This window comes from Caretta caretta, chromosome 10 (assembly GCF_965140235.1).
Source record: "Caretta caretta isolate rCarCar2 chromosome 10, rCarCar1.hap1, whole genome shotgun sequence".
Taxonomy (NCBI): Eukaryota; Metazoa; Chordata; order Testudines; family Cheloniidae; genus Caretta; species Caretta caretta.
Genome location: NC_134215.1, coordinates 81,432,941 through 81,449,196, shown reverse-complemented (window position 1 = coordinate 81,449,196; position 16,256 = coordinate 81,432,941). Strand labels below are relative to the sequence as shown.

General features: G+C 47.0%; 1 protein-coding gene across 2 annotated transcripts in view; it reads left to right on the top strand.

The window, feature by feature from the left end:
- The window catches only part of ITGA11 (integrin subunit alpha 11), a 167,419-nt gene that overhangs the window by 103,074 nt on the left and 48,089 nt on the right, over nucleotides 1-16,256 (top strand). For both annotated transcript variants that reach the window (XM_075133254.1, XM_048867418.2), the window contains 5 exons: nucleotides 529-677; nucleotides 4,610-4,750; nucleotides 9,253-9,456; nucleotides 12,453-12,583; nucleotides 14,807-14,973. In XM_075133254.1, the coding sequence (XP_074989355.1) occupies nucleotides 529-677; nucleotides 4,610-4,750; nucleotides 9,253-9,456; nucleotides 12,453-12,583; nucleotides 14,807-14,973 (792 nt within the window). The remainder of the gene's footprint in view (nucleotides 1-528; nucleotides 678-4,609; nucleotides 4,751-9,252; nucleotides 9,457-12,452; nucleotides 12,584-14,806; nucleotides 14,974-16,256) is intronic.

Below are 16,256 nucleotides of genomic sequence, written 5' to 3'. Positions count from 1 at the left end.
CAATAAAGGAAGAGACTCAAAGAGTGGAGTGAGCAATGAAATGATAAGCACTGCTGTGGACAAATTCAGACTGGAAATACAGCATAACTTTTTAATAGTGAGAATCATTAATCATTGGAACAATTTTACCAAGGGCCGTGGTGGATTCTCCATCCCTGGCAATTTTTTAAATCAAGACTGGATGTTTTTCTACAAGATCTGCTCTAGGAACTATTTTGGGGCAGTTCTCTGGCCTGTGCTATACAGGAGGTCAGACTAGATGATCACAATGGTCCCTTCTGGCCTTGAAATCTATGGTTCCATCTGTCTATTCAGAGCCAAACGGGAAAAATCTAATCAGGACACTTATTTTCCTTCTAGAAAACACAATGTGCAATTAATTTAACAGCTTTCTGGAATCCAGATTTGTCTGTGTCATTTGTTACATGTATTCAGTACAGTATTCAGCCCAGGAGGTCATTCCCATGTTGGTGCTGCTTGGAGCTTCATTTAAAGATTGTGCTCACCTTATATGTACATGTTTTGTAGGTTACACAGTCACCTCAGTGATGTCTCCAAAGCATGGAAGGATTTATGTAGCAGGAGCTCCCAGGTTCAACCACACTGGGAAAGCAATTATTTTTACAATGCACAGCAACAGAAACCTAACTATTCACCAGTCTTTGAAAGGAGAACAGGTAAAACATAAGGGGATGCATGGTTCAGATCTATGGGGCAGACTTCTGAAATAGGCTTGATTGAATGCATTACTGTATATGGCTATTATCATTAGTCCTCAGGTCCTATGTACATTTCTCATCTATCTGACCTGATGGGCAAAAGGTCAGATCTTCATCTGTTGTAAATGGACTCCATTGACCTCAGTAAAGTTACACCCGTTTACATCAGCTGCAGATCTGGCCCAAAGGCTTTGTTACACATTTTGTGGTTTAAAAAGCCCTGTAACCGCTACATTTTATTCTGTATTCTTTATGTTTCTGATCAGGAGATTTGCTCGTTTCCCCACTTCACTCAGTGGAAACCTACCACTATTTAGTTAAGCAATATTGGTAGCTTCTGGTTCCCTCCATGAATTCTGGAGAAACAGATTTGGGTGCTCTCTCTGTGGTCTTTGTCTCCCTCTCTGTTCAGATTACTTCTCTGTTATGTTGAAATGAAAGCTAGATATTTTAACAAATCCATCGCCAGCTAGGGATTTCCTGGCTGTCACCGTGCTGGCAACTCTGACTTTCACAGCTGTAGCAGGGATAGAACTCAGGTCTTTCTATTTCAGACATGTGTGAGCAAAAGGAGGGGTTTATTTTTAGTTGTTTCCAACCCAGGACCTTTGACACACTATTGTGCAGGTTGGAACCTATCCAGTAGAGGGCAGCGGTGTACACGTACACACACCCCACCCACCAGCAAATGCAGTATAATATGGAAAGAATCTTATTCTGTGCATAAAACTTACTAGAAGGTTGCACCCTGTGTTGCGTCTGCAGGCCAAGCTCATTTAGGGTGATAGCAGATAGCAAGTGTGAAAAATTGGGACGGGATGGGTGGTAATAGACACCTATATAAGAAAGGTTTCAGAGTAACAGCCGTGTTAGTCTGTATTCGCAAAAAGAAAAGGAGGACTTGTGGCACCTTAGAGACTAACCAATTTATTTGAACATGAGCTTTTGTGAGCTACAGCTCACTTCATCGGATGCATTACGAAAGCTTATGCTCAAATAAATTGGTTAGTCTCTAAGGTGCCACAAGTCCTCCTTTTCTATATAAGAAAAAGCACCAAATATCTGGACTGTTCCTATAACATCAGGATATCTGGTCACTCTAAGCTCATTGCACACACCAGAGGCTCCTTGCCTACCTCCATTCCCCTCCCCCACCCATGCTCTGTGTGCCACCCTCCCATCCCCCTTTACTTCAGGGACTCCTTACAACCTCACCCACCCCCTTCCTCATGCTAGGGGTCTGTGTGCCCCCATTCCTTCTTCCCCCATTCTTCCCACCACCCTGCGTGCAATCCGGTGCCCTCTCCCTTCCCCTCACTATTCTTTCTGTCTGGGAGCTAAGTCTTGCAAGGTGCCAGTGTGTTAAAGTCTTTGGGAGGTGGAGGGGGGCAGAGCTGAGAAGGGGAGTTCTGTTGTGCTGGAAAGTGTTAATAGCCACCATCAAAGGGTTTTCTGAACTATAGACATTCCAGAGGAAGTTGAAGGTACTAGCTCTGCCAACCAGACTTCAGGGGATCCGTGGCCCCGTTTTCCTCCTTCTGGTTTTCCCCCAGAATCAGTAGAGTTCTGATCACTGATGCCTAGAGCATTCCCTGAAATTTTGGAATTGATCCGGTGCCGCATTCTGAAGTTATCGCATGACAGACAGACAGACAGACAGACAGACAGATGTCACTGGGTCGAGTGTCAGACCTTGCTTCTCTCGACCAGTGACAGTGACCCCATGGGGATGTCTACACAGGCACAAAAACCCTGCGGCGGGGCCATGGCAGGCCCGGGTCAGCTGGCTTGAGCTTGTGGGGCTAAAAAGGCTGTGTAGACATTCAGGCTCAGGATGGAGCCCGAGTTCGGGGACCTTCCACCTTCACAGGGTCCTTAGGGGTCAGCCTGAGCCTGAACGTCTCCACAGAAATTTTTCAGACCCAGAGCCCCAGCCCCCCGAGCCTGAGTCAGCTGACCCGGGCCAGCTGCGGGTTTTTTATCCCCACGCAGACACAGCGAAATAGACTCGCAACCTCCTTCTTCTCCAAATAACCTTCCTCTTTTATCTTATCCCTCTGCCTCCTTTTTATTTACATCACCTCCACACTCATGCTACATGTAATGCCGCAGCTTTGGCTCTGACTTAGAGCACCCTCCGGCCTCTGTATCATGCTAAAAGCAGCTCCCTTGCATAAATCTGCTGGACCTTCTGTTGTCTGTCTGCCCTCTTATTCCAACACAGGGCCTGGAAATTCATCAGACACCATTGTTCCCTCCCCAGCCTACTTGGCCTGCTGGGATGCATGAAACTTCCATACCGGGGGTGATATTCACCACTCTGCAAAGGGCCAGTATCAGGCATTAAGTTCCACTGAAGCCTTATTTTGAAAGGCCTATACGCCGCATATGCTGTACAGAGCAAGCTCCACCCTGTGTGAGTTTTGCCCAGAAGCAGAAAAATGGCCAGGCTGGTTCTGTTCATGTAGAATAGTTACACATAAGCTGCTGTTAATCGTCTCCAAACAAAAAAAAAAATCCAGTCCGATCCCTGGCACCTGAGCAGAAAGCAAGAGTGAATGGTACTGCTTCATGCACCCAGAATTCCAGAATATTGCCCACATAAATTCTCTCTGTCTGTGGTCCATATAGAGACATGCCTAAACTGTAACATTCCCATCTGGATACAAGCTTTCCCAAAGTTTCGGGGGGGAATTGGACTCAGAGTTTTGATCCATCCATAGTTATATGATGTAGCAGGTCAGTCCGATGACCAGCTGACCTAGTGGTCTGGCACTAGCATTCCCATTTCTGCTAGCCTAGGCGTCCCCGAGGGGGCCCCAGTCCAGGTGTGTGCAGCGGGCCTCGATCCCACCTGAGTTCTCCTCTCCCTCCCATTGGGGTTCCACTGCTATAGAGGAGCAGGGGGACAAGGTGGGAGACCCAGGCCCACTCACTCCACCAGGTCCCAAGCCAGGGCCCTAAGGGTTTGACAAAGTGTCCAGACCAGCTATAGATCTACCCCAAGTGACGCTTGCCCCTGGGTCACTTCCTACCATGCCCCTGGCGCTCTTCTGTTTGGGGCATGGTCGCTGGCTTAGAAGACTCCACTCGATAATGTCCTGTTCAAAGGACTCTGTTTTAGGGCTTTCAGCTCCCAAATTGTGGGGGCAAAGATCCCAACTGCTAGAGCAGGCTTAACAAAGCTGTAGTCACTCCTATCCCAGCTCCCAGCATCAGCCTTCTTTCCTAGTGTAGCCTGCAGCACCTTCCCCCCACCCCGCCCACTTTCCTGAGCTACCTGTGTCCTCTTCAATTATTCTTCCACCTGGTGCATACCCTGCACCTGCTCAGGGTGGGTCCTCCCTGGCCCAGGATTGCTCTATTCCATGCCCTGGTTCAGTGTGGAGTCTGTAGAGGCCGTATGGTCTCCCTTTGACAGTAAAGGGCTGATCCATTCAAAGTGGCTTGAGGAAGAAACAGTGAAGGGGTGTCTGATAGAACTGGGGTGATTGCCCAGCATATACAGTCTGCACAGGGAGGGAATTCTGCAGGGCAGAAGAATGAAGACGCCATAGGCTTGGAGGGAACCTTTCAGCTGAAATATACACGTATACCTACATTTAAACAATCTCTCCTTCAAAACCTAGTTTGACAGGAAACTAAGAGAACTCAACAATGCCAGAGAAAGGAAAAGAGTCTGATCATTAATCTTATAGCATTCAAATTCTTTTCCTGGAGATCTGTCTAGACAACAAGTTAATGTGTCTCTGTTCAGAAGACTGAAAATTCCTCTCACTCCAAGGGTGTCATCCCTGAGGTATTCAATTCCTTAGAAATACAGGGAAGGGTTGGAATACGTGGTGTTCTCGTTTACATTCCAACCATTTTCTCCTTTCTGGCTCTTTCAGATTGGCTCCTACTATGGAAGTGAAATAAATTCCATCGACATTAATGGAGACGGGAACACAGATATTTTGTTGATTGGTGCCCCCATGTACTTCAGCGAAGGCAGAGAGAGGGGGAAGGTGTACGTCTACGTTTTAAAAGAGGTAATTAAGCTGTGATCGTTCCATCTCTGCTCCTGCCCCAGAAGAGGCTTTGGAATACCCTGCATTTCAATTCCCCTTCCTCAAACTTGGCTACCCTCTGACATGGTCCTCACCCTGCCCTGGGCACTCTGCTGGGGTGTGAGTACAGACCGTGTCTGGCGTCTTCCAGGGGACAATGCAGCAGCTCCTGTGGGAGAACGAAAACATGCCAGCAAAGGGAACACTCCCATCACGACGTAGATGGAGGAAGTTGTGTGAGAGCATGCAGAGGAGCACAGACAGAGCCAGTCGATCTGCTTCCGCGGAGAGACCGATGCTCTTGACAGAAGCCCTAGCTCTGCTCAGACAGACGGCTCTGCTCAAAGGGACAGTGCCCAATTTCCCTGGATGGCCAGGTTGATGGACAGAGATGTCTGCTCTGCTTGGACACTCTGGTTCCATCTTCACTGAAGCTGGAGTTGTAATTTCCAGCTCAGGTCAAGAAACATGCAGTAGCTTTCATGTCATTAGCCAGCTGAAACTAGCAGCGTAACTGGGGCAGCATGGCTGGTGGCTCAGGCTAGCCACCCAAGTAACTACCTAGGAGCTCGGACAGGACTGTAGTCAGGTGGCTAGCCCATCCGCCATGGCTACGCTGCTGGATTTAGTGCACTAGTTCAATCAGAGCTAGTGCGGATATGTCTACCTGAGCTTCTGTGTAGATATACCTACATGTACCCTAAGACAGGCAAAGGTGTCCTCTCTGCTCAGCTGGACAGAGGTGCTTTTTCCATTCCGAGAAACAGACAGGGTGCAGCTCTGCTTGGCCAGACAAACTTCCAAGGGCACCTGTTCTGCTCAGATGGATGAATGGAGAGGTAGATTGGGCCCTCAAAGTAGGTAGCACATTGCACATGGTGTCCCATTCGGCAGTCTTGCCAAAAATACCGAGCGGGTATCCCAGGCTGGATGCAGGGCCATGGCACATGCATATCCGGCTTGTCCAGAAGTGCAGCAAAGTTGCCTTCAAAGATCACCTGGCAACTTTTGTCACAATCCAAAAGAGACACAGAACTTGCAAGCCCTTCTCAGCTGTGGCTGCTACTAGACTTTGAGCGAGTTTGCCTCTTTTCCTTGTTTATAAACCATCCTGGTTTTCTGATGCCAGTGAAGGGAATCTAGACTATACTAAAGTGCAGCTGTATTGTCCCAGGGTCCCTTTCAACCATCGTCCTTCCAAACATATTCACAGACCTTGAGGACAGCAATACCAGAAGTTGGATTGCCTTTCCCTTTGGAAAACGTGTCTTCTGGCTACTGGCCCCTTTGTCCAGCTCACACTCTGGGGATAGGCGTCTGGGTCCTGATCGAAACCCCATTTTAATCCAGGGGAAGACTCCCATTTCTTCAGTGGGTTTTGTATCAGGCCCCTGGGGCACTAGGGTCTTTTTGCCAGACCATCTCCTGCTCCCAGTGTCTTAAGGATGGCCCCATGGAACATGGATGGCATTTCTTCTGCCTTGTCAGCATTTTCTCATTCCCAGAGTCGTGGTGCCTCTCGAAGGGTGCTGCCCTGCCCTTATGGAAAAGCCCTACAGAATCCAATAAAGAATGAAAAGTTTTCTTTTCTTCTTTTAAATCATCCTATAGATTTTAACAGAAAATGATATGCCTGCAGTGGAGGCCATATGATTGTTCAGATGGTAACAAGGGTTCCAATGAGCTAGAAAAAGGATCGTATTCTGTACAGACTCCATGTTTCTAGACTTAAATCCCATTTTGTTTCTATAGAACCTTTTAAATATTATGGGACTTTCCATCAGAGCCTGTTCAGTCTTGGCCTGTAACGTGCGGGGCACGCTCAAAGATTGCAATGGTGTAGGCTAGGAGGAAGGGACTGAGCCGTCTCATCATTAATGAGGAAGTGATTGGTGCTGGGCCAGGGCTTTTGGGCGTTAGGGCTCTGGTATCACCTGGTACCAGGTGCCTGAGAGGAAAATACAAATGCCGTGATGCTGGCAGTTGACGGCACTCAACACCTCTATGAGGACGCTTAGCATCTCAGAGGCTGTGTGCTGCTTTTCCACATGTGTATTTGGTTGCAGAACTTTGCCTGTAGCAATGGGTGTTTCACAATCTCAAGCAAACCTTTTATCCAATTATTCAAGCATGTAATTGAATGAGAAAGGGAAAAAAGACATCAATGTGAGCCTTCGCGGTGGCATTTGCTGGTTCCTTGTTGCTTCGTTGTGGGAAAGGTTCTTCTAATAACATTTCAGAATTATGCTGTCTTCCTTGTTTGGGAAATTGTTTGCAGATTGCACTACCTCTGTTATGATTTCCTCTAGGATTCCAAACTCTCTGAGGTAATGACCAAAAATAGTCTCCGTACAAAGGAAGAGCCATGCCTTCTCCTACTCCTCCTCCTCTTTCTTGGACATCCTTGTAGCTTTCACAAGATTTAAAATCTTGGCAGCGCTGAAAAAAGCTGTAAGCTCAGTCTGTTTTTTATTGGCAATGCAATGGTAACATTAGATCTCCCACATTGGCACTGAGTACGTCTTGAGTACAGTAAACAGGGAAGCGCTGTTCAGGATGAGATATGTACCTGTTAGCGCGAAAGCTGATGATTTCTGTTCAGAGACGCACAGTAGCAAATGTTGCATTATTTCCATAAACCCAAACTACGATTAGCAGGAAGTGTCGCATATGCGTGGTGACTTTATGTAACCTCCAGGAGGAATGTTACATTTGAAAACAACACTTGAAAAACTCCTTTTGGTCTCAGTTTGCTTTTGGTTTATGACATAGGGAAGCCAGTAAATAATTGGTTAGGAGGATTTTGTAACAAATGTCCTCGGCTCCCAAAAAAAGCCATGTGCACTTCCTGCTCAGTGACGACTATAAACAGAGGCACTGTCCCTAGATTTTAACTCTTGAAAAGTGGAGATTGGGCGTTACCGACGGGAGGGTTCCTGGCAACTGAAGTCGTTCTCTCTCACTCTCCATCAAATGCCTGAAGTAGCTGGGTTTCAAGACCCCATTCAAGGCTCACCTGTTGGGCCCATATTTCCTTCGCTCTGGGTTGAGACGTCTTACCTTAGGTTGGGTTGTTTGATAGAGGTTTGTGCAATATGGCCAGTTGATTTCCTTTTTTAATGCAAACAGCGTCGCTAGTGGCCACAGCAATGGGGGTGCCTAAAACTGAAATAATAGCAGTAATGCCGAGTAAATAAACAGAACTAATCTGACAAGTCAGGCTCTGGGAAATTGCAGGGGAAATTTCAGGCAAAATATTCACACAATTTTCTTGACTTGCTTTTGTGCCCGTGGTATTTTTATTTTTGGGGAACGTCAATGAAATCAGCAATTTGGCAATGCTGCTTGTTTTCACGGTGCAGTTTTGCTTGAAATGGGCTGTCACTCCGAAATTTGATGACCACAGCACCTGTTTTGAATTTGCAATGAAATGCAAAAACATTCAGAGCTGGAGCCAGCCTTTGCTTACACCTTCCACCCCAGACTCACAGGCTGCAATATCCAGGGATCTGCCCAGCTGTGGAGTCCCCAGCCCCACCCTGACCCCAAAAAACCACAGTGCACAGGGCTGAAACGAGCCCCCAGCATGCAGGGCTCTGTTGTACACAGTGGGTGAGCACATGCCCATGCTTCTGAAATGCTGCGTCCCTCTCACAGCAGAACAGGGGGCAGAGTTTGCCTCAAGATGAGCAGATCTTACAGCCATATAGATACAGAATAATATTTGTATGTGCAGAAAAGATCTCAAAGCACCTGACAGATATTAATGAATTAAGCTTTACAACACCCCTATGAGGAAGGTAGGTGATCTTGCCCTATTTTATAGATCAGTCAGCTGAGGTAAAAAGAATCTAAATGGCTTACCAAGATGTTGGAGCCAATGTTTGGTTGGGCCAAAACAAGAATCCAGGGGTTCTGATTCTCTGTTCTGGCCAGGAGTCCATAATGCTTGGTGTTCTTAGTTACAAGGGGCAGCCATCTCTGTGGCACTCTTTCTTTCTTTCTTTCTTTCTTAGCTTAGGTATGTACGTGGCCCCCCTCACTACTATCTGAGCACCTCACGATCTTTGAGATCTTTTCACCTCACACCACTCCTGCTATTATCCCCATTTCACAGATGGGGAACTGAGGCACAGGGTGGCAAAGTGACTTGTCCAAGGTCACATCGAAAGTCTGTGTTAGAGCAGAAAATTGAACACGCGTCTCCCAAGTCTTGGGCTACTGCTCTAACCACTGAACCATTCTTTCTATCTACCTAGGGCTTTTATACTGTGCCCCGTCCTTCCACATGAAGTCAATAGCAATAACAAATCCCCTAGTCATGGATTTTCTGGCTCATCTCCCTTTGTGGAGTACAATCACTATTTAGGTTTTGGGGGGGGGTTTGTTCTGTGGGTTTTTAGGGAGTTGGTTGATTGGTTGTGTCGTGATTTGGGATTTTTTATTCCTCCATCTTCATTGCTGTTTCTCCTTCCCCTTTGAAGGACCAGTTTGTTTTCAACGGAGCTCTGAAAGATTTGCAGAGCTACCAGAATTCTAGGTTTGGCTCTTGCATTGCCTCCGTCCCTGATCTGAATCAAGACTCCTACAATGATGTCGTCATTGGTGCTCCTTTGGAAGATGACCACCAAGGAGCAATATATATCTTTCACGGCTTCAAAGAAAGTCTCCTGAAGATGTATAAGCAGGTATGGTTTCCCTTGTCCCATGGTTTCCCCACCAGTGAATTTGAAGAATTGTGATTTTCTCCCACTTTAGGGCCCCTGAGAGTGGTATATTTAGTGGAAATGAGAATCAGGCCCTGAAAAGGGGAAAAATACGCTTTGGAATAGTTTTTGGAAATTTGACAACATTTCTGAGGTAATAGTGCCTCAGATACTCACAAGCCAGGAGTGATCTCAATTCATCTCTTCCTACCCATTTTTTCCATATCCATTTATTTCACCCTTGAGTATCACAAAGACGTTAGCAACAGGAGAGAGCTAACATGTTTAGTGTTCCTGAAAGTGAGAAGTGGCAAGAGATAGTAGTGTCATATCCTCCCTTGGTCAACCTTTCCTGAGCAAGGTCTACTGCTGATGCTATCTCATGGGCAGGGGTGGTGTCCCTAGCCTCTTTTTGCCAGAAGCAGGGAATGGGCGACAGGGGATGGATCACCTGATGATTACCTGTTCTGTTCATTCCCTCTGAAGCATCTGGCCTTGGCCACTGTCAGAAGACAGGAGACTGGGCTAGATGAACCTTTGGTCTGAGCCAGTACGGCCGTTCTTACGCTCTTATGTTCTTATTGTGTTACCAGAAATCAGCGAGAGAATTAAAACGGAAGTCTCCCCACTACATTTAACGTATGTCTGCCCTGCAAGCTTCTTTTGGTGGCGGGTAGCGCACGTACGTGCATCGCGCCCCTCGCGCTGGTACAGCCGTGTAGATGGCGAGGCATGGCTTACACAAGTGGAGCAAAGACACTCATGAAGGGGGTGAGCGTATACCTGGGTACATACCCTGCACTGCTCTCTGCTCACTCCAGCCGCGCCTTCCTGGCTACACTGCTATTTTTACCAGTGCAGTGTCCTGCTGCCTCCCTGTTCCTGGAGTCTTTCCCCACCAAAGGAAAAGACTCCGACAGTGGGGAAAGGCTCTGGCATAGGAGTTTCCCCACTACCTCCTCCCTGCCTGAGCTTTTCCTCGCCACAGTGAAAGGCTCTGGCACTGGGGAGCGGCGGACGGCTTTCTGCACTGCTTCCCCACTGCCAGAGTCCATCACTGACGTGTAGCTGCACATCACAGTCTGGGCGCAGCTTGCTTTTCCCTGCGATGTGTGGCTTCACCTACTGCACACGATGCCGACATTGGTGCGTAGTGTAGGCACAGCCCGGGAGTTATTCGGCAAGGTAAAGTACACCAGAGGTCACTGGCAAGAGTACTTTTCAGAGAGAAGCTGCCATATACAAGAACATGGACTATCACATCACCGAACATCTGCTGTCTCTATTAGCACTTGTAATGCTTTCGCCTAGCTATCCAGTATTTTCTGTGTTTGGAAGTTAGCTTGTTTTTTCCATGAGTCACTAATTAATCAGAGAATCTTCTTTTGCCCAGATCGTTCTTAGTGTCGCTTAGCAGGCTCCAATATAAAATCTTTCTCCAATGACAAAATCTGGAGGTGAAATCCTGGTGCCACTGAAGTCAAAAGGAGTTTTGGCATTGACTTCAGTGGGCCAGGATTTCACACTCGCTGTTTAATTGTTCCTTAATGTGACTGTAAAACTGGTTCCAAGATATTTCCTTCACATTTCCATGCTGAAACACATGAGATATGAAAGATGTATCAAAAAGGAATGGGATTTTGTAGAGCTTCATACAGTGGGACTGGTTTTGTAAATGAAACAGAATCATAGAAATGTTGGGGGGAAATATGTGGAAGGGATCTCAAGAGGTCATCTGGTCCATCCCCCTGCACTGAGACAGGATTAAAGTAGACCTAGACCATCTCTGACAGGTGTTTACCTTGTTCATAAAAGCCTCCAACCTGTTCTTCAAATCCTCAGTAGAACCATCCTCAAGAGGTAGGAAAAATGGCACAGCCGCCCACTTAAACTATTTTCAGTGGAAAGTTCTAAGAGTGATGCCGCTCAAAAGCAAAGGTACTGTTTTCCCAACAAATTATCTACATTTCTTTTCCTTCAGTCATTTGAAAGTGACTCACGTAGCTCTGAATGCTCTAAAGCCCATGGTTAGTTTGGTGACCTTGACTGAACGTAACACATAAGCGTGATTACTCCACAGGATCCCACTTCAATTTCTAGATCCCCTGACTTGCTCAGAAAGAAAGAGAGCAGGGAGCCTGTTTTGTAAAGCCATGAGCTCTATGTGTTAGCGACTAAGGCCTGACTGACATAGACACAGGATCATTCTCTTGCACTGGCAAGTGAATTTATGTGCATTCACACCCATGTGTACCCATCTTCATGCACATATACTCACACTCATGCACCCACACACATGCTTGTGCATGTTCCCACATACAAATGCATACATGTGCTCACACGTATGTTTTCACGCACACATGTTCATGCTCACAAATATACTTTCACCTTTACACACTGCCATTCGTGCTAGATTCCTAACAAATGAGTCTGAATGGAGGTCTGAAGGTGGTGCACCAAACCCACAAGGGAGTTCATCGCCTGAAGTGAGAGATCCTAACAGCTAAAACCCACGCTGGAATACAGTACTGGAATGCAAGAACTGCTGGGGAACTGAGTCAAGAAGTCAGAGAAATGACTCGTTCAATATTAGTATTGTTGGAGCGAGCGAAAGGAGGAGGACTGGATGCAGAAGACTCCATTCAGATGGTATCACACTACTCAGTACAGGAAACTTAACACATTCCACCAGAGATATGTGTGAAGAATACTTGGTGCCTGCTGGTGGGACAAAGTAACCAATGGTGACGTGTTACAAAGGACTGGCCAACAGAGTGCAGAGGCAATGGTTCGAGAAAGAAGGCTGAAGTGGTTTGAAGTGGATATGTTGAGTGGATGTCAAGAAACGGGGCATTAGACAGACGGAGAGGGAAACGCCGGCTTGTCTCATGAGTGACAAGGCACAAGAGTATAAAATAATAGTAATCGTAATAGAATACTCAAAACGAGAGTGGATTTCTTTTTTTTGTGCGTTTCAGAGAATAGCAGCCTCAGACCTTCTTCCAGGCCTGATGTATTTTGGATGCAGTATCCATGGACAACTAGATCTAAATGAAGATGGCCTCATAGACCTGGCAATTGGCTCCTTTGGAAGTGCTGTGCTCTTATGGTAGGTTATGCCTCCGGGTTCTGTTACTGCCTTCTTACCAAAGTTCATTGAAATATGTTGTCATTTAGGGGAACAACTGATTCTCCAGGAATCTGACCAGTTTTATACCCTTAAAAAGCGCTGTAATATTCTACAGTAATGATCCAATATACTTAGGCTTGGAGAATTTGATTTTTTTGTGTGTGATTTTGACAGATATCAATATTTTTTTTTGTATTTTTATCAATTCAAATGTATTACAGTTATGCAAAATTATGGGTTGTCAGCATTTTTTTATTGGTATCCATTTACATTTTCACAGCAGTGGGAAATTATAGGGGAGGGTCAGACAATAATTACTCAATGACAATAGTCATTAGGATTCAAAAAGTTAAAGCTTTATAATCCTTAAACCACAAATTGTCAATAGCATATGTCAAAATATACAAAGTAAACACAGTTCAATCAAATTTTAGTGAGTTCTCGAGCAGCATTTTTCTTACTTTGCCTATCTGTAAATTTCAGTTATTCTTGATTGAAAGATTTTTAGTTTTTTTTATGGTTTGTGTGTGTACAGTGAAATCAACACTTACCAATAAAGATTTAATTCTTCCAAGCCTAAATTTCCTCAGAAACAGCAGGGTTCTGGACCGTTCCTGTAGAATGGTGTTGGAAATGTAGCGGTGCATGAAAAGATGTCAAAACATCACTGAATTTCTTAATTAATTCCCCAGGAGTTTCAACCAAAAACCAAACTTCATGTTGTTTCCCAAAGCTCTCTTGGTTTTATTTAATTAATAAATGAATACATCAAAGCCTTAATTAATGTTCGGAAAGCACCTTGAGGGCAGGTGGACAGACTCTCAGCTGATGTAAATTACCACAGCTCAGTGGAGCTGCATGAATTTTATACCACCTGGGGATCTGTCCTGAAAAGTGCTATCCACTTGCAGAGGACCAAATTCTTCTCTCAGTTGTGAGCATGCAACTCCATAGAAGCCAATGGGATTGCACAGGAGAACTTGGCTGTACATTCATTAGTGTTATTCTTCACCTACCAGTCTGCAGTTATTTCCTCTCCTGAATTAGGGTGACCAGATAGCAACTGTGAAAAAACGGGACAGGGGGTGGTGGGTTATAGGCGCCTATATAAGCAAAAGTCCCCAAAAAAGGGACTGTCCCTTTAAAAACAAGGCATCTGGTCACTGTACCCCGATTCCCAGTTGAAGACTGATCATTGTACAATAGTAGTATGTCATCACTTGAGGCCATGCTTAGTCATGTGACACAGCCCTGCATAGCGCTCGCATTCCTTGCTGTTCTCCTGGTCACGTCTCCTCCTATTGCACGTCTAATTCATCACTTGAGCCTCTTCAAGTTCCTGAATTTCCTGCCGGTGCCTTCATGCTCAGTCACCACCTTGGAGTGTCTGTAATAAAGAGGGGTTGCTGCAGCGAGGTGGGGGTGTCATATGTAGGTAGGGTGACCACATGGCAAGTGTGAAAAATCGAGACGTGGGTGGGGGGTTATAGGCACCTATTTAAAACAAAGCCCCAAATATCGGGACTGTCCCTATAAAATCGGGACATCTGGTCACCCTACGATGTAGTCAGGAGGAGGCTGGTGTGGTTTGGGCTATGCAGGGGTGCGGCAGAAGCCCCCGTGCTCCAATCCCGCTCTGCTCCCTGGCAGCAGCGCTGGGCAGACAGGCAAGGGGAGGAAGCCCCAGCCCCCAAACCCAGGCTGTGGCCCGGGACTGGAGGAGCCCTGGCTTCCTGCCACGGCCTCAGGGCTGGGAGAGCTCTCACTCCCCACTACAGCCCCAGGGCCTTGGCGAGATGCAGAGGCGGGGGCAAGCAGAGCTTTTCCGGTCTTGGGGCCGCAGTGGCGGGGGAGAAATGAGCAAATGGGAGGCCACAGTGGGGGACAGAATGGAGCAGGACCATGGGTGGAACAGGGGCGGGGCCGTGGGGGAAAGGGGCAGAACCGTAGTGGAGCTGTGGGAGGGGCTGTAGTCAGAAGGGGCAGAATGGGGGCAGGACTGCAGGTGGAAGGTGTGAGGAGTGGGCCCTCTGACTTGCTCTGCTCCAGGGCCCCACAAAACCTTAATCTGCATCTGGATGGGATGCTTCACATCTTACTCCAGGGTGGGCCCTGCAAAACATATGTGTAGAGACCCATTTAGGTGTCCAAAGAGGAGCCACAGCACTGCGGTATAACTCGTGTACCTTGTTCCCACCCTAGGTCTCGCAGTGTTGTCCAGGTCAATGCCAGCATTAGGTTTGAACCCTCCAAAATCAACATCTTTAACAAAGACTGCAAGCGAAACGGGAAGGACGCCACCTGCATGTCTGCATTTGTCTGCTTCACTCCCGTCTTCCTCTCGACCCATTTTCAGACAGCAAGTGTGGGTAAGCGAAGGCTCCCGCTCTGATTTCCCCACTGCTCTTGTGAAAATTGACCTTGTCGGTTTGTCTTTACCTGGCCTGCATTGGTAAGAGCACTGCCAAGCTGCTCTTGTCTATTCGCGGGAGAGGAAAACGAGCTAAGAGCTTGTTAGGCGCAGGGTAGCGCTAAAAGCTTGTGCTCAGCCGCATCTGCCCTGGCCCTTTCTCGACCCAGACCCCACCCCTTTTCAACCTGCACACTGGCAAGTAACGGAGTAGATGTGCCGCGCCCTTTAGATCTGCCACTACTCAGTGCAGGGGGTTGCACCTAGAACGTAACCCTATTAGCATCTATGTGTAACCTCCGCTCACCCCTCCACTGGGGTGCAAAGTCTGGCAGTTCCTCCTGTGCACTCTGCAGGCACTTGCAAAATCCAAGCTTTGCCATTAGAAAACGGTGGAAATTGGCACATAAGGTGAGCAAGGGGCTCTTGTTACCAACAGTCCACGCAAACCCCTGTAGGTCACTGTGTTCGTAAAAATGATCCCAGTCCTCAGGGAGATTAGCACGGTCAGCTGTCACCATCAAGCAGAAAATGCAAGATGGAACAACAATTAATCGCTGTGCAAGTTTTATTAAAGAAAATAAGCGTAGATTGGAAAATGTGTGGAGGTTCTGGGGACTGTGATGTAGAGGGAATAGTGGGACCCCAGCCTCCCTGAAAGGAGGGTGCACAGCACAGTCTACCCAGCGCTTGTTCTGAGTGTCGTCGAATTCCTTCAGGTTTGACCTCTGCTCTGATCTTCGTAAAGATCAAGAAGCAAGGCCGACTAGGCTGCAGAGTTAAGTCTCTCACCTGGCTTCTGCCGTGCTCTGGGACATCCTGCTTTACAAAGGGAGTCCTCCCAAAGATGTGCTGTGGGAATCGTCAAGGTTCTTGTGGGTGAGAATTTGCTGCCTTGGTCTTGCATCCACACAGTACATCTGTGGGCCAGATGCCTACATACTTGGCTAACATCACAAAGAGCCTTTATGAGCCGGTCGATCCTGCTTGGCTTTAAAACACCGCTCCCTGCTATGACCTGGAGTCTTCACACAGGATGCCTAGGACTCAGCTAGAACAAAGAGGAAGCAAAAGCAGCATGGCCTATAATAACCCCCCAACAATGTATAGTAAAATGCTGCAACCAGGGCTTAGGTTATGCATGAAATCATGTCCCCAGTGAAGGCAATGCCAAAATTCCTATTGATTTCCCTGGGGCCAGGATTTTCCTCTATAATGATCAAGGCTGATATTCTGTGTGTA